At 46.0% G+C, this 21497-nt stretch overlaps 1 protein-coding gene across 1 annotated transcript; it reads right to left on the reverse strand.

The window, feature by feature from the left end:
* Positions 1 to 764: 764 nt before the first annotated feature.
* On the reverse strand, positions 765 to 20379 carry LOC142769398 (neprilysin-1-like). Its single transcript, XM_075872616.1, has 5 exons — positions 20192 to 20379; positions 19061 to 19294; positions 7180 to 7498; positions 5871 to 6026; positions 765 to 1086 (listed from the first exon to the last, which is right to left on the reverse strand). Exons 1-5 carry the CDS (start codon positions 20377 to 20379, stop codon positions 790 to 792), a joined length of 1194 nt encoding a protein of 397 aa, XP_075728731.1. The 3' UTR covers positions 765 to 789.
* Between the last annotated feature and the right edge of the window lie 1118 nt (positions 20380 to 21497).

Below are 21497 nucleotides of genomic sequence, written 5' to 3' on the forward strand. Positions count from 1 at the left end.
TGATCCAATCATGCCGTTAACCTTTTCATGCCCGGTTATTCCAAGTAGCATAATCAATTCAGTAGGTCGTTGAGCAAGCTGTTAGTAGAGATAAAGCGCTGTACTTCCCTAAAAGCTCAAACTAGGCATCTATTATACATATGGTACACACCCTGTAACCACAAGAAATAGAGGTCGTGTGTGAACAAAGAAATTACGGCAGCGGTCCCAACTTCACAAGTTTCACCGGAGCATTTTTTCATTCACCATGCAGAATAAGACAATCAGTTTGTTTTTGTGTTGGTAATTCGAATTTCAACCATATGGTTCTATGCTACCCAATTTAAAGTCTTTTTGAAGCCATAAATTGGGCGAAAAAATGAAATAAAATATTTATTTAATAAATTATTTTGGTCTACTCTTACTCTTCATTCCTAAATGTGAGCAAACTTTTATTTTCTCTTTCTGAGCTACCGTTATCATGAACACGGTTGAAAATATAAAAACCTGTCGATTACCTTGAAAATAAGTGGTGATGGAAAGGTTTAACTTAATACATCGAGCCTTCGAGGCCAAGATGTGAACAACATGGAAGTGTACACTGTCCTCATGAAGCGTGCGTAAGAAACAGTGAAATAGACTAATATTACCTAGACACGATCATTAAATAGAGTGACCAAACACATTTCAGCAAATAAAACAATATTTATAAAAAGATATGCACATGTAAAACGTTCACTATTGGAAATAGTATACACAGGTGGGTCAACACCCACTGAGCCACTGTAAGCGACATTTCAACCAGTCCCGCTACATTCGGCAGCGTCCCCTGACGTAACGCGCGCTTTCCGAGCATCCGAATGCTTCGGCGAACTCCGGCATGTTGTGCACCGGGAGGAGGCACATCTCGCGGGGCGTGAGCGGGTTGGGCCTCTCGGACGCACTGCACCAGAGCAGGCAGTAGCGCACGAAGAAGAGACGCGTCGCTTCGGCCCAATGGGCACTGAACACGGAGTAGTCGGGCGCGTGGTCTCGAAAGTCCGCCTCCATGGAATCGAAGGCCAGGCGCAGCCCCTGGGCTATCATGTACATTGTGGCCTGCTGCTCCTGCACGCCGAAAGGCCTATGTGTGTCATTGAAAGAAAAAAACTTCAAGGGCTTATTTGTTTGACTCAATGGTAGTGTTAACCAGCTGGTAATCAAGCCAGGGAAATGATGAAGGGTGGTAATTGCACTGTTCTTACAGTACTGTATAATAATTGCACAAATATTCAAAAAAGAGTCATGGTCGGATGCAGCTTTACAAGCCTGCGGCATTTCCTCCGCAAAGGCGGGGACACGCAACGCCGGCAGCAATGCGCATGTGCTTCAAGATTACTTTTTGAACTGGATGGCTGGCGACATCTCATTCGAAAAACATCGTAGACTGCACGAGCGGGGCTACTTTTATAGTATTGCGCAGGCTATCGGCTGCCACACTTCGGTCGTCTGGGCGAGCTTTCCTATAGTTTCGTGTTCGACTGCAAGCAATGGAGGTCTCTCTACTGTTGAGAGCACAGAGTTACGGCCATCAAATGTGCGCTGGTCTCGCGCGTACTTCTCTGCACCGTATTTCAATATCCAATGTTTTCTAGATTGTGGGCTTGTCGTTGATCGGTCGTTTCACATATGACTATGCGATCTTTCAGAGATGTCAAGTGTCGTCTCTAATTGACTCATTTCATTCTTGCCTGAACATGAACGTAGAAACTGAAGTACTGCGCTGAGCACGTGTGGTAACGCGATTGTCGACGCGTTTGTATGAGACCAGGGCATACCGAAAGCTTACCCCCGTATTCGAAAACGCTCCTTGACTTGAACCTAGCTTGCCACCGACTTCAATGCAGCACAAACGCACTTCGAAGGCGCTGTCTTTAGGCGGTGCCAAGGCAGCACAAATGCACAGACGTGTTTCGAACGCGCTGCTTCGAAGGCGGTGTCAAGTCGAACTTCAAAGAGCGTTTCTGAATACGGGGTTTAGTTGTATTAGTTGTACGCAGTGCATTAGACAAAACTGATCACTTGTAATCAAATAAATTTGCTTGTAATTTTGTGAATTAGTAGATTTATTTTTGGAGCAGTAACCGTCTCAGTAATTTCATTACATTTCTTGTAACTCATTGCAGGTAACCAAGCGCGTTTTTGAAATTTTGCAAGATCATGTAACCAGTCTTTTACGGCAGTTCTAGTCCCAAAAATACGCGACCGCCCTATAGGACCCTCTCCACCCTACCACCTTCTCATAATGCGGAAGTCTCTGCAGAGCTATTTTTTTCAGATTTTTCCTAATCTGCAACCTGCAAGTTGCTATAAGCGACAAATTTTACAAAATCCAGGACAGACCAGTACAAGTTGCCCTAAGCCGGTACTAGAATACTTCAGTACTGACAGTTGTACCAATATGAAAAATGAACTAAGATAAGAATTAATCTCATCCCGTCGAAGGAAAGTGCGCATAAAGCTTCTATATCAAATATGTCATGGCCAAACCGTCATTCGAAAAGAGTTATATATTTACATAGTCGTCCTCATTATTTCTGTTCGCACAATGATTATTATTTTAATATTTCCTAATATTGTTCCCGATCTCATTCGTGTGCGAATGCGTTTTTTGTTCATTCCATGCATTTCCATGTACTTTTTGTTTCATGCGCTATGGACCTAAATCCGGTTTTAATGTAAACAACAGCCACAGGCTTCTCTAGTTTGTGCTGCCTGCCATCATCCTTGTTACAGACTAGTGCTCTCTCCTAGAAGGCCTCTTGAAGAGAAAGAGGGTGCACTACCACTGTCGACTTCCACAACAGTAAAAAGGTTGAAGTCTTCGCGTTGACATTGTATTTAGACGAATGAAGAGGTGGTGGGGGTTGGTCACACGTGGTTACGACATCCCAGACTGGATTATAGCTGCGCCCAGGAAACCTTCGTTGGAAAGAATTGTCCAACAGGTGCTACTGGAACAGTTTCATGGGCTAAAATGGTTGCTTGGGCGAGTTAGTACGACATTATTCACATAAAATCTCAGCCAAAAATGAAGGACATGAAAACGAAGCAGACGCGGCTCCAGGAAATAAATTTTGTTGTTAGTTATGCGTGCCCATGTAGCCAGCAATGTTCAGAAAGTAAGTATTCTGGGTTCGGCCCCACTTTTCGCTTTTTGAAACCAAAACAGTCTCCGAATAATTCACTGCTGCGCCATCGAGAAAAAATGATGTCCAGCCCTAATTAGTGAGCCATTATCTAACTATTGCAACATCAACAGGTAGATGTAAATTTTTTCCCGAATACTTATTCAAAGAGGGAACAGCGGATGTTCGGTAGATGTCAAAATACTGTTTGGATACTCACGTAACGCACGTGTAAATTTGCCAAGGTATGTTGCCGAGCTGGTTGGTTGGCGTTCACCAGGGAGTTTCATACAATCAATACCAAGAGAGGAATCTGGCGCAGCGATCGTGTCTCTTTATGTGAATTATGAGAAATACAAGCTTCGGATTGGACAGTGCTAGCTAGCGAACTGTTTACAAATCTTTTTCTACAGTTTCAGTTTCTTTGTTCGAAGAGGCTGAAGGCCACTCGGCCTCTTGATTTGCTGCGTTGTTGGAGCTTTGCAAGCCGTATTTGACAGTTTAAACGAAGCGTCGTTCACTAACCGCTGCGTATATAGATGTAGCGTCTCATGCCAGTACAGACATCAAGTTCATGTTTTATTCACGAGCGCGTCTTGCCTAAACTTGTTCGAATCGACTGCAAAATGACGACGAAGCTAAGCAGACGCACAGTCGTGCTCCATGCACTGACCCGACTTTAGAACAAAAACAGAGGTGCATTGGGGGCCCTTGGACAGATGCACCTGGCGTCGCAGCAGACTGAATGGTAATTGGTTCTCACTAGAAAATGCGCTGTTATTTTCATAAATAAAAAATGCGCACTTTAGTGCGAAAGACAAGCATGTTTGTGTTTTAAAGTGTTTTAAAAATATTTCAATACTTTTGATGCCAACTCTGGAATGCAATGACAAAGCGTTGCACACCATGGTGATTGAATTTGTCCAGGTTTCACTTCTACCTAATGGTTACAGAACATTTTTGCGATAAAGTTTACGTACCAAAGAATGAAGCGAGTTTCGATTGAGTATGATTCTATATGACTTTGTTTTATACTCAACAAACAGACGTTGCGAATCTCAAGAATGTAATCCATCTGAAGCATATCCGAAGCCTGTACTTGCCATCATTCCCATGGGGGTACATGCACAGCTGAGGGAGCCTGCGTGGACACTTGCGCCAGATTCCCCTCTAGGTACTCTTGTATGAAACTATATGACATTTATCATTCCTATGGGTACAGCACACCCCGACAAGAACACAAAAAGGACACAAACACACAACAAATAGCGCTAACTTGCACTTATTCTTTTGTTTACGAACACACATGCTATTTGTACAATATCAGTATATTGATAAAACTTAAAAAAACATGTAAAGATAAAGCAGAGCTCATGCACGTGTCATCATTAGTTGCAAATTGGCGCTGTGTGTGTGTGTGTGTGTGTGTGTGTGCATGCGTCTTTTGTGTCCTTGTTATTGTGCGCTACACCCATATGAATGACGCACGCTTACAGCATTGCGTACTAACATGCATCCGCGGATCATGTTATTGTGGCAACATTACTCAGATATGGAGAGGGCAGAACGCAACACAGCACTAGAGAGGTTTAGAACTGCGCGACGCAAAGCATTTTGTGTGCGATGCGCATGCGCCGACCTCTGGCAGGCTCCCGTTGAGTGACGGACGCTAACGTTACGCCCGCGACGCCGGCGAATTTTGCGTACGCTATTCTAAAACCACTCGCGGTCTGCACGCTCATTCGTAACTCTATCTACCGAGTGGACCACGGCGGCGCTTTAGTATGTCAAGTTTGCGCCAAAAAACGTTTTTGTCAAGGCATTCAAAGCCTAAAATGAGAGTTGATCACATGTGCCATACCATGTCCCACTTAATATTAAGTAGATGCCCTCCTCGACACCATCGGTAAATGTTCTTCTGTATATGCTCCACGTTCTAGTACACCAATATTAGAGAGAGCACGCCGACACCACTGAGAGGCTCGTCGGCCTGTAAGGAGTGGTGGCGCCGTCTTTCAGCGCTGAAGCGAAATATGTTCGGAGTCCTTGTTTCGATCTCACACACCGATGGCGCTACGAAAAGCAGTTGGGGATCCAGCTGTTCATGGGAAGCCAGGGCGTCCAACTGGGTGTGAGATCCTACAGCGCGATAGCTTGCAGGTGAATTCTAGTGAACGTGTGAACGCAGTGGTGGATGAATGCAGCGGTTACTGCCGTGGAGCTGAATTACGATTGGTAGGATAAATGCTACATTGACGAATTTCGTTTGAAAGACTGTTTGTAGTGACACCGTAGGCTGGAACAGAGCTTCGGAGGCGAGTGTGGTGTGATTTGTATATATTTTTAAGGAATGCAGGTGGACGAGGGTGTGAACATTCGGGCATCTTTAATGAAATATGTTCACGCGTCAGCAGGATTCACAGAATGTTCATAAATCTGGTTTCATACCGCCCTTTTAACAACACACGATGTCACGGCAGTTCATAATATTGAATGAACATGCATCCGAAAACTGTCGCACTGTGGTAGCCTTGCAGCGTTTGTCTTCACCAAATGTTGTTCTGCATTTCTCTAGTATATGATTTAAAACGTTATAGAGATTAGGCTTAAAAATGGCAGACATGCATGTCTCCTAAGCACGACGAGTAAGCACATCCTGTCCGGCAACTGTGGGGTTGTTCTTCAGGTCTCAGTTCAGCGTAGGTCTTAGCTCCTGTGTCTTACCTGTAGAGATCCGGCCACGTGACTCTTGAAACCAAGTCGATAATGAAGATCTACGAGGCAACGTAGGCGGTGCGAGTATCGTTCGTGGGTGTCTCTGGCCCACCAGGAATCGCTGTGCCGGGTACCAGCGTAGTTGGGGTGCATGATGATCGCCACCTGCAAGATGTGATTGATTGATTGATTGATTGATTGATATGTGGGGTTTAACGTCCCAAAACCACCATATGATTATGAGAGACGCCGTCGTGGAGGGCTCCGGAAATTTCGACCACCTGGGGTTCCGAGTGACCTTCTAGTCTGTGCTTATTTACAGATTACAAGTAGTTTATGTGGAATTTAGCAAGGTGGCAGAACAAATAAGAAAGGCAAACTGATGGCCACCCACTCGTAGCATGAAGCCAATGTAAAATTCTTGCGAGTTGATCAGAATGCTTCTTAGTTACCGAAAAATATGTAATTACTCTCCAAAATATGTCGCAACGAATTTGATTTAGGTCGGAGAGCAACATTTCTATGAGCCAGTTTTTGATAATGGCGTTGAATATGTCGGTAGGCCGAGTGCGCACAACAAAGAAAATATTTATGACAAAAAGCTTGCCTGAATGCATGCGTCTTGTGCTTATAAAAGCACTGCTGCAAGTTTGAGACAAACACATGACTGAAACTGTACAAACGAAGAAAAACTGCTCTTTGTCTGTGATGTTTCGCGCCTGTGCTAGTTTGAACTTTGCAGCACTTCTAAGGAAGTACAAGCAAGCTTGAGTTGTTGAAACTCAAACTTTATAACCTCTTCAGACCCAACAAGGCAATTCTAGGTCAATTTACTTCAATTTTCTTAATTTTGCTCTTGAGCATATAAGAAGACAGAAAAAAAAATATTGAAGAGGACAAATAAAAAAAAAAACTGGCAAAATTTGAATATTTTTGCCGAACGAATTGAACTACCTTTTAATATTCTAATGAAACAGTTGTGAACGGCTATTTACAACACAGGTGAGGCATAAGAAGTAATGTTTTTTGAGCCCATCCAGCATTGCTGCCATGCATAGTGAGTGAAAATAAACTACTGAATATTCCGTTTGCGCGCCGGGAGGACCAAAGCGTCGATGTTTCCGGGAAACACCGTTTTCAAACCTGTCATACGTCACAGAGACCCGACATGAAGCGCCATCTCGTTGGGCTTTAGTAAAGTAATGCCTTCCGCACGAAAAGTTGCAGGTAAAAAAAAAAAAAGATGCAATGGCCCGGATTGCGGTCACATGGAGCGAAAAGGAATGTATTGCCAAGCCCATCATGACGTTATACGCACCTGGCTAGCCAGGAGGGCGCCTACCGTGCCGTAGTTGAAGTACGCGGGCACGTCCGAGTCGTAAACGTATGGCTCCATCTGGTACAGACCGGGTACTACCACGATGCCCACGCGTTGCGAGTAAGCCACGTCGCCAGCGTATCCGTGACTCGCGGAATACAGCTCCATCAGGGTTGGCGGGCTCACCCCGCGAACCTGCTGGTCGTGCTGTCGAGCCAGTATGTACTTGCGCACGAACATGTAATCCTCGCGGGTGTCGTTCCGGGTTACGAGGGACCCGTTGTTGGCCACGTGTCCATTTCCGTCGAGGTCCAGGCCACTGGAGTGTTGCCGCAAAGATTGCTTCAATGTATTTGTGACAGGCACGCAGAACACTTCGAACGATGTAGTCTTGACTAACAGAGCCAGTTGGCAGTGAGTCATTTTAACAGATTTTACGTGCAAACAAGGACACAAGAGGAAGGTCAAGATGAAACAAACGCTGTCCAACAACCGAAAAGGCGTCGGTTGGTGCGAAAGAAAGTAGGCACAAAATATTATCTGCGCATGCCCAGGCAAGATGCGATACCTATCTCACGTGTGCTATCACATTTGGCCTTGACATGCGCGTGATAAGATTGAGCGCCTACGCCCCGCCGCGGTGGTCTAGTGGCTAAGGTACTCGGCTGCTGACCCGCAGGGCGCGGGTTCAAATCCCGGCTGCGGCGGCTGCATTTCCGATGGAGGCGGAAATGTTGTAGGCCCGTGTGCTCAGATTTGGGTGCACGTTAAAGAACCCCAGGTGGTCTAAATTTCCGGAGCCCTCCACTACGGCGTCTCTCATAATCATATAGTGGCTTTGGGACGTTAAACCCCACATATCAATCAAGATTGAGCGCCTACGTTTCTTTGCCACTACTGAGCACGTTTTAAGTGGTTGGTCGGGGCTGTGCTGTCTTCTCTCCTAATTACGTCTACGTTTGCACGTGCATTAATTTAGCACGTATGGGGAAATTACACATGCGTACTTAATTTCACCGGGTGTGAGCAAACACCACTTCGCCCTTTTGCTAGTGTGTAAAAATGGTGAATAATAATTAGAGAATCTTAATAGTATTTTACTGGTATAGCAGTGTTCACAAGGACAGAGCTTGTAAGCATGCAACGACAACATTAAGTAATGCTGGCTAAAAAACGGCTATTATCGGTTATGGTAGGCACTATTGGGTACAGATGGCTTTATAAGGCAAATATAGCTAATGTTTGGCTGTTGCCGGTTCAGTGCTAGCTTATATTGGCTATCTAATGTTGTAAGAGCAACGCTATTTTCCTTCAACACTATTCCAGCGAGTAAACTGCGTAGAAAACTGGGCGAGTTGGCATGTACTGGTTTTGGTTAAAGGCAAACAAAGGCTCAGTTGTCTCAGTTGTTTTTGACGCTCATGTTTGTCCGCTCTTTGTCTCTCGTTTTCCCGTCTGCTGCTCTAAGCTGTGTTGTCTATGAACTAGCTCAATTGGATACAGTTTGGAAGCAATCAATGGGATTATCAGGCCGAAGCAATTACTGACTATTGCGAAACCCAGCGCGACTGGGTACCAGCGCCCAGCCTGATTATGGGCCCACTATCGCGCTGGCTACTGGGACGCTGGGGCGGCATGTTACTGGGAGGCGCTGGGTACTGCGCGCAAAACGGCTTCGCAGGGTCGAAATGAGGGTGCCGATTAGCCATATACAAATATATAAACAAAAGAAGTGACAGCGTGCAATCACATTAAAAAATACCAAAAATAAGCCTACGGACAAGATTCGAACACACCACCTTCTGATTTCCAACCAAGTACACTACCCACTAAGCCACGACAAATTTCTTCTGTCTTTATTGCACCATTTAACATTAAAGCAACAGTTAGTTGTGTTGCAAAATAGCTATTTATCCAAAGAACACGCAGTTCGGCTTCATATTTGTCAAAGATACAGTCAAGATTGACGCAATATTTCTTTCCAATTAGCAATTGAGTCTTTATTTGGCAGTGACGAGCAGCTTCCGGGCACCAAATGACGTGCGGATATTGGCACGAGGGCAAAGTTTTTTGAAGGATTCATCATCCTAATTCTGAAAAATTTCACATTGCCTGGAGGAGCAGCCAGATTGTCGGCTGTTGCTACCGAGTTTTTTTCTTTTACAGTCGCTTCTCGCACTTCCGACTGGTCAACACGTACAGATGAATTAAAATGACTTGTTCGGTTAATATGCGCGCCCTCTATTGATTATTGAGTATTTTTCTCGCGCAAGCGATGGTATAGCAATACATAGCCGGCGTGCCAGGGCACAGATGTCCAGTTATATGGGCACCTGCAACTAAATAAACCACCCAAGAAAATTCTAATGCAATCCGCTGAAAAAGTATGGCCATGGTTAGTTCACTAAGGCGTACTAAATTACCAACCCGCTATTGGCTGTTCTTACATACGAGCCAGGGAAGTACCGGCTAGTGCGCGGCCGGCAGCTCTCAGTGAGAGCCTGCGTTGGTCAAAGCGCGCCTCATCAATGGTCATAGCTCCTTGTGCGGGCACCGCACACGAAGATAAATGGTTGATTTAGGTTCAGGGATGTCTAAACTGTACTTCACAGTCATCTCTTACAATTTTGAATTGTGCGGTTGTAAAGCAAAAAGTGCCGGTGCCACAGCATGGACACCGACGCCTCTGGCACAATATAGGCCTAATGCTCGCTGGGACGGGGCACTGGATAAGAACGCTCTCGACGTGGCGAGTTGGGATGATGGTTCAAGTTTCTGCATTTGAACTTCAGAACATTTCTAACTGTTACCTGAAGTAAGTAGAAGGATAAGCATGGCCAGACATCCACTTACGGGACAGCGGAATCGAACGATAGCTGTTTGTCTCGCCTCTGCTGGGAAACCCTGCGAAGCTCTCGAGATAGTTGATTTACGTTTCGTCAACTTGGCGGCGTAAACGATTTCCTGTTCTTTTCATGAGTGGCGCCCAGCTCCAGGCTTATAAGCACTTCAACATGGAATCGTTACAGCAATACACGACTGATGCGAATATAGTATACGCGTGGGCACGAGATAAACGCGCATCAATTATCTCATTACGTATACGTGCCCCGCAAGAATAACGTATGCTCGGGATCTGTTAGGGTGGCACCTATCCGTGCCGTCGAATGAAGTGTTTTATATTCAACGACATCTAAACATACCATGGCACACGCTACGTAAATGTACACGCTGCACTGGTGTGTGCTCCAGTATGCACCAGCGCTTTTTAGTGAAAATTCGAGCGTTTCCAGTGCTTCCTTGTGTGCACCAGCAGCACAACGGTTAAGCCAGCGCTCCTACCAGTGTGACACAGCTATTTTACAGTGCGCCCAGCGAAGTGCCAGTAAATACCAGCGTGTACCAGTTTCTCCAGCGTGTACCAGTGCCAAAAAAAAAATAAACGTACTGGCATCACGCTAAGGATGCTGTTTTTTGCAATAGCGGATCTAACGGTAATTTCGTTACTGTTTAATGCCACAGGCAATATAGTTTGTTTTCAACCAGTGTTGAGGATATCTGGTAGTCCCAACAAGGAGCTACATGTCTTTAGTCCCAGAATATAGAGAAATAACTTAGGTCAGCGATAAGGAGACATGAAGTTATCACACTTGAATCTCAAACAGAATGAATATGAAGTGTTAAAATTTTATTAAAACCTACTAGCCTAAGATACTATGCAATTAATAAAAGCCGTTAATACGCATATCTCCCTCCTTTTTCTCAGCGAAGAATACTCACAGTAATATGCTGAATGAAATGAAGTGGAACAGCTGCGTTGAACAGTTTTAAAAGCTCAGATGTTATCAAACACCTTTCTGATCAGGTACATCGATAGAAATCACAAGATTATCAGCACCACCAACATTGAATTGAACTTTGAGTGTTTAGGTATTCTATTTTTGTGACATAGATATCGTACTATGAATTAAAGAAAGTGGCGGTGTGAATTATATAATATCTGGCAGATACGATCACTACACCTCCGAAGGATACAGGCCTCTATGGCACACCGCACCTGTAGTTAACTTTCGGATCAATCGGTTCTTGGATGACTGCCGGCGTGCTGGCAACCTCCTCATTGGACAACATGCGACTTCTTTCGCCGAGCCACGTGAACACCTTGGAGTACGTCGACGCTTCCTTGATGGTAGCGAACATGTCCTCTGTGATTTTCACGCTGCCCTGGGAATTCACGAGCTTGCCCACCAGCTGCGGCCACGTCTTGGTGAGGCACTCGCTGGCCCTGTTCAGACAAGACCACGGCACTGTGATCTCACCGGAGCGGACTCGAAGCTTGTCTCTTTCCATGACGGCCACGTACGAGGCCAAGTACGCAGAGACGTAAAAAGCCGCGGTCTTTGTGCCCTTGCTGAAAAGAACAGCGAGGGTGTTCTTTAACATCTTCGGGTTCTGCATCAGTACAGTGGCTCGGCGCCCAAGCGCACGCCAGGCCGGCAGGAATGTGTTCGCAGCCTTCATCCACTGAGCTACGGTGACGCCGTCGACAAGCCCTTTGAATGCGACCTCCAACGGTACGGGTTTTGTATAGGGCTTGCGGGGTATTCGCAGCGCCATGGTTAATTCGGCATCCAGCCAGTACAGCAGCTGCGCGAACGACGTGGCGTTGCGCACGTCAGGAAACGCTTCAAGCACCTGAAGGATGAAGCGCCAGGAGTCGTTGTCGTTCTTGCTGGCGTCCTTGGCGTCGCCACTTCTCAAGAAGCGTTGGGTAAGAGACATGGATGGGGCTAGGTACAGCGGCTCTTCGGAACCGTCCCTGATGACCATGATTGCAACCACGGTGTACAAACCACTCTCAATGCTGGCACGCATAAGAAATCTGGCGACTTCGGCGTTGGTGCGAGCTCGTCGTAGTGTGGAGAGAGACAGGAGTGTGTCGGCTGCCTGCATCATATTGGCGAGTGTCGTTTCTGTTGCCATGTACCGCTCGCACGCCATGTATACCTGGCTGAGCACGCTGGCGCCTTCCTGCTTGTACTTTACGTGCCCACCGGAGGTGATGGCCTCCTGCAACTTTACTTGCAAAGTCTTGATGTTGTCGCCGCGGAAGCTGCCACCGGACTCGCGGTTCATCCAGTGCGCGCAGACGTGGTCGTAGAAATCGACACAAGGGTCTGCGCTGGCGTTGACAAGGCCATAAAGGTTGCTCCTAGCCTGAAGACACCGAGGGGCGACACATGCAACTTCCATGGTAGGATCCCCGTAGCTGAAGATCACCAGAGTTATGGAGGCAGCGGCAACGAAAACGACGAAGAAGGCGCCACATAACATGTCGGTGGTAGTGATTCTCTGCTGATCGCCATGATAAGTCCTGTAAATTCTAACTGGAAAGGAGAGGAAAAGACAAAATTCACTTCGAAGCTACACATCTGAACCTGAATTCATGCTCCACCTCACTGTCATCTCATTTTCGCAACGATACGTGCGCAATAGATAGGCAACACTTTTTTGTGACGAAAAACTCCAGAGTCGCTAACAGCAAAACATATTACCTGCGCCTAGCTTGTCAGCCTCTCATGGAAGAAGAATTTGCGTAGATGAATCCCTTTTGGGATGTGTTAAGTAATCACATGGTGTGAATCAATTTCGCGTTGTGTAGTTCATTTGAATTTTCGGTAAGTGTCACTGGTTGTTCTACGCGCTGGATCATGGAGCTCCCGTGGCAACGTTGGACAAGTGCACTTAGCCAGTGAATGCATGGAGCAATAAATATATTGTAAATCTAGTTTAGTGTATTTGGGTGCACATTAAAGAACCCCAGGTGGTCGAAATTTCAGAAGCCCTCCACTACAGCGTCTCTCATAATCATAGGGTGGTTTTGAGACGTTAAACCCCACATATCAAATCAATCAAACTTGCTTCGTGCTCATTTATCAGCGCTTATCATTTATCAGTGTAATGCAGTGTGAAGTGCCAGATATTATTACTGTAATTATTATAACAAACTAAGGCTTGTGCCAGCAATTTAAGCACCTCTGCTGCGTCAGAGTAGTTGTTTTTTGAGCTTTGACACAATTACCAATGCCTGTGAGAACATTTTGCCACTTTCACCGGACACTTTCACCTGTCACCATGATCTATTCGACTAACCAAAGAAGCAAAGGACGTAGCGAAGTACAGTAGCTCGATGGCACCACGTGCTAGTCTGTTTCTTGTAATTACACAACAGATCACGAGCTGTGCCTCCCAATGGAGCACTTCGCCCAACAATGCGTAGAACAAAATAGACGAATCAGACTTGAGTGTTCCCTAGATGCTAAATAAAATAATAACACTGGGACGAGGAAGGCATTCACTGTGCGCCCTGTGTTTGGATCGACAGGCAGGCCCATAGCCATAAGCAGTTCCTTAGTCCCTTCCCCTCCCCCCCCCCCCCCGTTTTGAAATACGAATGGTGGGGTGGGAGTGTTTCCTGTGAATGAATAGTGACAGTACGAGTTACAGATCCAACGAAGCTATTTGATTAGCCTATGTAACGCTGTCCCCCCGTGATTCCGTACCAACGCGCCACACCACGCTCCCCTCGCCACAAATTTTGGGTCGGTGCCAAGTAGGTCACGCTTTCCCTCACAGCGTGCGTTGACGTCATTCTCTTCCCCGCCTGCCGTGCGCTCGCCACGTGTTCCTTTTCTGCCACTTGATCCTCTGAATCGGTCCTAACGCTTGAGCGCACATCGAGTAAACAATATTTCTGCTCATTTATCGGCGATGAAGAGGGCGCCGGAAAGCGAAGCTCCTTCCGCTGCCGACACACGACCCCAATCGATTTGGCCTCACCAGGCCGTCACCGGAGTTGCGAGTTTCAACACAACTGATCGCATTCACGAACGGTGACGAAACACCTGCAAAACCGACGAGGCACAAGCAAGGGAAGCCTAACGCAAGCGTTGGCAGCGGAAGACGAACGACACCGACGAGACGCGAGCCAAGGAAGCCGATTGATAGCAACGACAGCGCAAGGACAACGCCGGCGAATCCTCGACGTCCTCGTCGCCAGTAACGTCTCGAAAGCGCCGCGCGCCCTGCGCTGAAACCCCCACCGAATCACCGTGCGCAACATTGTTGCTTCGCATACGATCCAGGTTCCCTTTGGAAAGACGTCGTTTATTTTTTCAAGACCCTCAATAGCTGCCCCTTTCGAAAAAATTCGGCAAACTCCACATACTTTAGAAATCGGCGTTATGCGAAGCATGCGCAAGCAAACTGACTGTGTTGTAAATGTGGTAATTTTTTTATTTCACCAAACGTTGAGAAGTTGTGGTTAAGATATGCACATATGCATGCACAGACATACTGTGAAAAGCCGCGTATGTTGTATATCACGAGTTCTTCACAGTTGCGTAACGATACCAACAGCAACAGGGATATTAGCACCACCAGAAGCAGTAAGCTAATATAAAGCGCAGCGGCACGCGAGGATCGTAGCCCTGGACAGTGCTACATCATTAAACTTCAGCGCGTGGCATCCAACTACAATTTTCGTTAACCAGACATGACGGCTTTATCATATGAGTACACATGCATTGTTTATAAAATCGCATAGGCAGTGCTGCAACCAAAAATGGTGTTTCACAAAAAATTTGGTTCATTGGTAAGGTAGTTCTGAGACCTGGCATGGCTTTGTGGTGGAAAAATTGATTGCCACGCATAATGCTAGGGTTCGATTCCTGCTGGGACAATGAGATTCATTCTTTGCATTCGTCCAGTCAACGCTTCCACTGTTTGCTTCTCCTTAAAGATCAAAAGTTAAAATTACCCATGTGTGTTCGGCTGCATTTTCTATGGAGGAGGTGAAAGTACTGGAGACCCTTGGGCTCAGATTTGGGTGCACGTACCCCAGGTGGTCGAAGTTTCTGGAACCCTGCACTATGGTGTCTCTCATAATCATATGGTGGTTTTGGGACGTTAAACCACACATACCAATCAATAAAACCCGTGTGTGTTCTTGCCGTTCCTCGGCAGAAATAAACTGTAAAACACCTGTGGCACACACCCGCATACTAATGGCACATACCAGCCCCCGGTATGTGCCATTGTTTTCTTTTTTTAGAAATTGATGACATACGTGGCGGGTATTGCGATATTAATCATGTCATGACCAGGGAGTCGTATTTGCAAAACCGTTTTACCTTTTCATACTAATTTTGGCTTACCAAAAGTTTAGGGGGTGATCATGGAAGCATCAAGACGTAAGCGGCAAGATAGTAGATAAATTGATATATAAATAGAGAGATATATAGTAACGCAGGCCGACGCTCAAAGTGCTTTCAGTACGTAAATAAAATCATTCACATTTTTAAAGAGTTTGTTACTATCAGACAGGTGGTGAATGTATGAGGGGCTGATGGAACTATTCTAATAAAGAAACAGTAAAGGATAACAATGATTTGGTTTAGGCTGACAAACTGTGCTCCGAGAACTCCACTGTCGCATGTTTCTCATACGTTCGTTAAATTTCACGCCAAAATGTCCGCGCGTGACGAAAATGTACTTTCGGCATTTCAGTTCCATTGGGTCGAGGACGATTTGTCCATCTTTTTCATATGCTAAATATATGGTACCCACAGAATGCAAATATAATATTTTTATTTTTTGGAGGCTACACGAGATACTGTTGACGCATTCAAAGTTTCTTACGTCACGATGTTTGGCGCAGAAATCTCCAAGTGGCGTCGCCACCCACATTTTCTGACCGACTGTTTTCTTGCTTAGCATCGTGTTAAATTAAGAGTGATGTTTTCATAATTGTGAAATTGTACATAACGCAAGAAATTGTTCTGCGCTCTATAGTTCTTTTAAAATGCATGCGGTGGCATTATTTTCGTGTGAATCCTTCGACGACACCTCGTCACACTATTTTTGGGTTTTAGCACGAAGTTTTTAGACGACTTGCATCGTCCAAATCCACATCCAAGCGAAAGTTTTTCCCTACTAAGCTTGGGAAAATAAATACTGCCTTCTGGGAGCTGCATTAATAAAACTATCGTTACTAGATCCTAGAGTTCGAGTGACTTCAGACATCGGTCCCTACAAGAGATCAAATTGCATACGGTACCGATTGATGCCTTGTAGGAGTAAGCACTCTGGGTGTCGTCCCTTGTAGCAGTCGGAAAGGCTGCAGCGTCAGCCTCAGCTGAGCCACCTTTGGCCAGAACACCACGATCATGCACCTGTAGTGCAAGAGCACTTTCAGTGGCCAATTCACCGACGTGTCCCGACTGGTGCAGCCCCGTTGCGATTCCTGGCAGAGTGACACTTGAGCCTTGAACAGGCTCTTTTTGTTCTCGGTCCCAATGGTCGACACCGTCGTCATATTTGAGACGCTCATTGATTCGCTCTTCTGTTTGTCGTTCCTGCTTCGCACCGTTCATTGTAGTGTCAGAAATAACGCTGGCAGTACGTTGAGAAGCTTCTTTGCCATCACGGCCTGCTCTCTTACTCTTTTTCGGCCTAAGTGATCCTCTACGTTGTGGAACGCTTGCCTGAGCCGAGGAAGCGGTGGGCTGCTCTTTGCCACCCGTCTGCGAGGATAGAATGCCTGGGATGCCGTGCCGAGGAAGAAGGCTGTCGTCGCGGCTCTTCTCGTGTGGTGCATTCTGGGAGGCGGACGACGTATATATGCCGGCATCGGATGCACGCTTTCGTACGCTGGAGCCCTTTGTACGGCTTGACCTGGGACCAAAATAAGAACTTTGTCAACGTGACCGGATGAAATAGATTGAGGAATCGCGTTTTACCAGAAATGGACAAAGCGTTGTAATTTTCTCGGCACCAAAACGTGAATTGGACATTAGTGTATATACCACTGCTTCAAGCCTACAAATTTATTAAGAGGAAACCTCACAAAAGGCGAAGAGACCATAATCCAGCACACGAGTTACGCAAAAAAAATCATCATTATGAGAGGATGTCAGCTTATGACATTGCTTGGTGAAAGGTACGGATGTTGAAAAACCATGCGGTATTTAAGAAGTTTCCCATGCCCAGGATTTGGACGCTGTACAAAACCGTTTTTGGAGAGGGGAGAGGACAATGCAATTGAATAGGAATATATTTTATTCGAGATATCTCACAGCCAAATGCATGAAGAACCATGGGACTTATAGTGAAGTCTAATTCATTGATACTGTCGTCTATGCAGCAGCATCAGCCTTAACTCGCGCATCCGTAGAGTAGTGCCCATGACTATAATGAAAAAACTTAGTGTCCTGTCAAGCTAAATTAGCTTCGATTGATATGTGGGGTTTAACGTCCCAAAACCACCATATGATTGAGAGACGCCGTAGTGGAGGGCTCCGGAAATTTCGACCACCTGGGGTTCTTTAACGTGCACCCAAATCTGAGCACACGGGCCTACTACATTTCCGCCTCCATCGGAAATGCAGCCGCCGCAGCCGGGATTCGAACCCGCGACCTGCGGAAGCTAAATTTGCTTCAAACAACATTGACCATATTTCGCCCTGGCCTAGCATTAAGCAAAAGTGGGCTACGTGGGACCTGCTATGCAGTCCTTAGCAGGTGTCTATTGCTCGTCACAATACATAAAATGAGGACATCAGAAGTGCGGCTAATGTACAGATGTACCTAACAGATTTTACGCGATAATAATAATAATAAGTATTAACCATTGAATGATGCAGCTCACGAGGCCGATAGCAAAAAGAACGTCTGCACATTTCATCACCTGTCTCGTGTAGCTCATATGAATTCCGAGAATTCAAGTATCTCACGCGTATGAAAAGCAGGCTACAATCCTTTTCGCATAGATGTGATTGCGTGCCGCGAACGCAAGACACCGGCATGGCGTGTTTCCAAGAATGCCCGTGCCTTTACGTATACTGCGCACGCTCAGTCTTCCACAAACTTTCGCGCTAGAAAAAAAAGCACGTCGCAATGCCCAGTTATGCAGAAACCAACTATATTATCGCATTAGTAAGACTACTCGAAGCAAAAAAGAATCACGCGAGGGTTAATTGCAAGCATTAGAGAGAGTCCTATGACGACTGTGCTAAAGCTCACTAGCACACTGCGCTAGCTATGCGTTTCAGATTTAAACTAACGTGAATCCGTGAATGCAATATTATCTGATTATTTACGCGCCAATACCACGAAATAATTAAAAGACACACCGTAGTGGAGGGTGTCGGGAATTTTCACCATCTATAGTGTCTAACGCACAGTATAAAAAACTCTACCATTTCGCCTCCCCCTAAATGCTACCGTGGCATTTCGGTGGACTGTTACTCGTTGTTATATTTTCCTTCTGTAACTAAGAATACTGATGGAGCCAATGTTGCGAGTTACGCAAAAAAATTTATCATTATGAGAGGACGTCACCTTATGACACCATTGCATCATGACATTGCTTGGTCAAAAGTGTAGATGCTGCAAAACCATGCGGCATTTAGGAAGTTTCCCATGCCCAGGATTTGGACGCTGTTTCACCTTGATTGATTGATTGATATGTGGGGTTTAACGTCCCAAAACCACCATTTGATTATGAGAGACGCCGTAGTGGAGGACTCCGGAAATTTCGACCACCTGGGGTTCTTTAACGTGCACCCAAATCTGAGTACACGGGCCTACAACATTTCCGCCTCCATCGGAAATGCAGCCACCACAGCCGGGATTTGAACCCGCGACCTGCGGGTCAGCAGCCGAGTACCTTAGCCACTAGACCACCGTGGCGGGGCTGGACGCTGTTTCACCTTTAAGAAAAGTCCTATTTATTAGTTACGGCTGCTCTACTTGCTCGATGACGAATGAATGCTACTGTTTTGTGTCTCATTATAATTGAGCGTTTAGCGACGGTACTAACTTGCGTTTCGAATGCCTCTCTCGGCCGTCCTTGGCCGCATCTGACGGGGGAGAAGCTTTACCCGGAAGCACTGGAGCGTTCTGCAGCCCGGGTACTGTTACGGGAAGCATGTGATCGCTGCCAGCGTTGGGCTGCGGCTGGGAAGAGGCGTCTGTCGAAGCGACCGGAAAGTACTCCACGGGCCGTCCCACTGTGGCTTCAGTGTACGCGGAACCGGAAATGTGCGAATCAGTCCTGGAAGACATTTAGAGTAAAAACAAATAGTATAGACGCAACGTAACAAAATGAACTTTGTATCTGCCATATATACACTTTTTCACAAATGGCTTTCTTGGCCTCGCAGTAATTTCCTTTAGGTCGAGATAAATGTGCGAGTCTATACCAAAACGAACATTGTATTGCAGATACACCTTTCCACAAAGACTCCCTGAGCCCAGTAGTATTCTCTTCCGGACTGCGATAATAGACGTGATTGCCTTCAAACACTCTGCAGAGGGAGTGACGTCAGTCCTTGTACTCCTTTACCTCCTTTACAAAGTCCAGAAGGAAGGCTCTCCCTCTGTTCATGAACAAGCGTGTAAAGGCCAGTAAATTGCTGTCAAAAGTAATTATATCATTGCTATATATTGTTGGCGCTCCTGTTCGTGAATGCAATATTTACTGCATGATTCTATATAACTGGAAAGCGACACAACGTTGTTGTCACTGAAAATTTCGAGATTTAGTGGTTAATGGTGGGATGGATGTTAGGAACATCCTCTTTGAATTGGGGTGCCGCTAAGTGCCACCTAGCAGCGAGATGAACGAATGCCGCTTTCCATCCATGAGGAGCAGGATCGAACCAGTAACGCATGTGCTGACATATTCGGCGCACAAAATTCAATTATTCGGGCTTCAAGCGTCCTCGCCTCCATAGAAAATGCAGCCGGTGCCGCCGGGATTCAATCCTGCGACCTGCAGGTTAGCAGTCGAGCACCTTAGCTACCATGAAGTGTAAAGGCGATACTTTAACATAATAAATACCAAAATACTTAACAGTGCCTATTATTACTTCGTTTTTTAGTTTTCTGTACTCAAAAGTTTCTTAAATGCGCTTAAATAAGGTGCCGGAGCCGCAGACCCCTGACTTACTCATCCCGTTTGGTTCTGCCGGAGTGCTGACGTCCGGGCTCGGAACCAGTCTCGGAATCGTAGTGTCTTCCGCCACGTGTCGAGCCTCGTGACTTGGTCTTCATGCTCCCACGGTCGACACGGAGAACCAAGGATTCATTTCCTCCCGTTGATTTACGACGCGACTGATCTTCCCTCTTTTGAGCCATGGCTACCAGTCTAAACAAGATGACTTCACTCTTCTTCTTTTGCGCCTTGTCACTTGTCCTCGCGCGTGCCCCTTTCAAACAGACGTGTACCCACTATATAGTGGACTGTCTAACTAGTCCTGCATATAATGGTCTTTTCAGTGGTTTCTTGACACTTTTGCACGGCAGCAGCATCGGCGTCGCAAAGAATAAGATCGAGAAGCTCTCTGTAACGGTGATGCTGCCACAAGCCTGCGCACCAGGACACTGAAAGGACAAAGGACTACTGAACACAGTGGTCGTGTCGGACTCACTCTCTGTGTGGTAAGCAGAGACTTCCGTGGTCTGCGAGGTCGCTCATCGCCACACACCTATAGGCTTGCGTTGGGCCGAGTGGCCAGATATTGTTGAGAAAACAAGCAACTAATCACCCCCCAAAAAGCCTCTAAAAAGTGGCACGACCTTCGTGAAGGGGCCCACCCAAGAGAAGTGGAAATTCTGTGAACTTCCCCATATTTGAGAGAACAGATTGTTCTTTCCAATGCGAAAGGAAGTTGAAAAGCTCACTTTAATTATTTTGAGCAGCAAAATGGGGCTGCTCTAAATAGTTATGAACAACTAAGGAAACCACATATCCACTCTTTAACATATTGCCTATTTGGATGGGTAGTGTCCGTTCGTATAAATGCATACCTGCCAGTCGGTAATTCACGTTACTCTATTGTTAATTCCACCAGCCCAAGTTTGATTTCAACACTCAACTACTCGAAGTCATTAAAAATTGCGTCATTCGTGAATGGATGATTATTAAAATAGGTATAATTGCTGAAAAATGCAAATAAGCAAAGTACAACAAACGAGACAAGCATTCGAAATTTTTACACAGTGACTAAGTCAAAAAAGAAGCCCAAATTCGAATATTATATTTTCAACAGGTTACAATGCCCCAGAGTTACCTCAGAAGGAGTGAATGCTTGTCGCAGTGCCCCTCTATGTATTATGTCAATGTAGACGGATGGCTTCGCCACCCCCCCCCCCCCCCCTTTGTATGCGCATGCCTATGTTTGCACCCACATTTTCATGCGGCCCCTTTTTGCATTTTACTGTTCCCTGATGATAAAGCGAGCTAAACGCATAAT

The sequence above is a fragment of the Rhipicephalus microplus genome, chromosome 8 (assembly GCF_043290135.1).
Source record: "Rhipicephalus microplus isolate Deutch F79 chromosome 8, USDA_Rmic, whole genome shotgun sequence".
Classification (NCBI taxonomy): Eukaryota; Metazoa; Arthropoda; class Arachnida; order Ixodida; family Ixodidae; genus Rhipicephalus; species Rhipicephalus microplus.

Coding starts and splice junctions, on each gene's coding strand:
- LOC142769398 (XM_075872616.1), bottom strand. CDS start 20,379: ATGGCTCAAAAGAGGGAAGATCAGTCGCGTCGTAAATCAACGGGAGGA. Junction 19,295..20,191: donor GGCAGAACCAAACGGGATGA/GTAAGTCAGGGG, acceptor AATGTCTTCCAG/GACTGATTCGCACATTTCCG. Junction 1,087..5,870: donor ACGTGGCCGGATCTCTACAG/GTAAGACACAGG, acceptor TTCGGCGTGCAG/GAGCAGCAGGCCACAATGTA.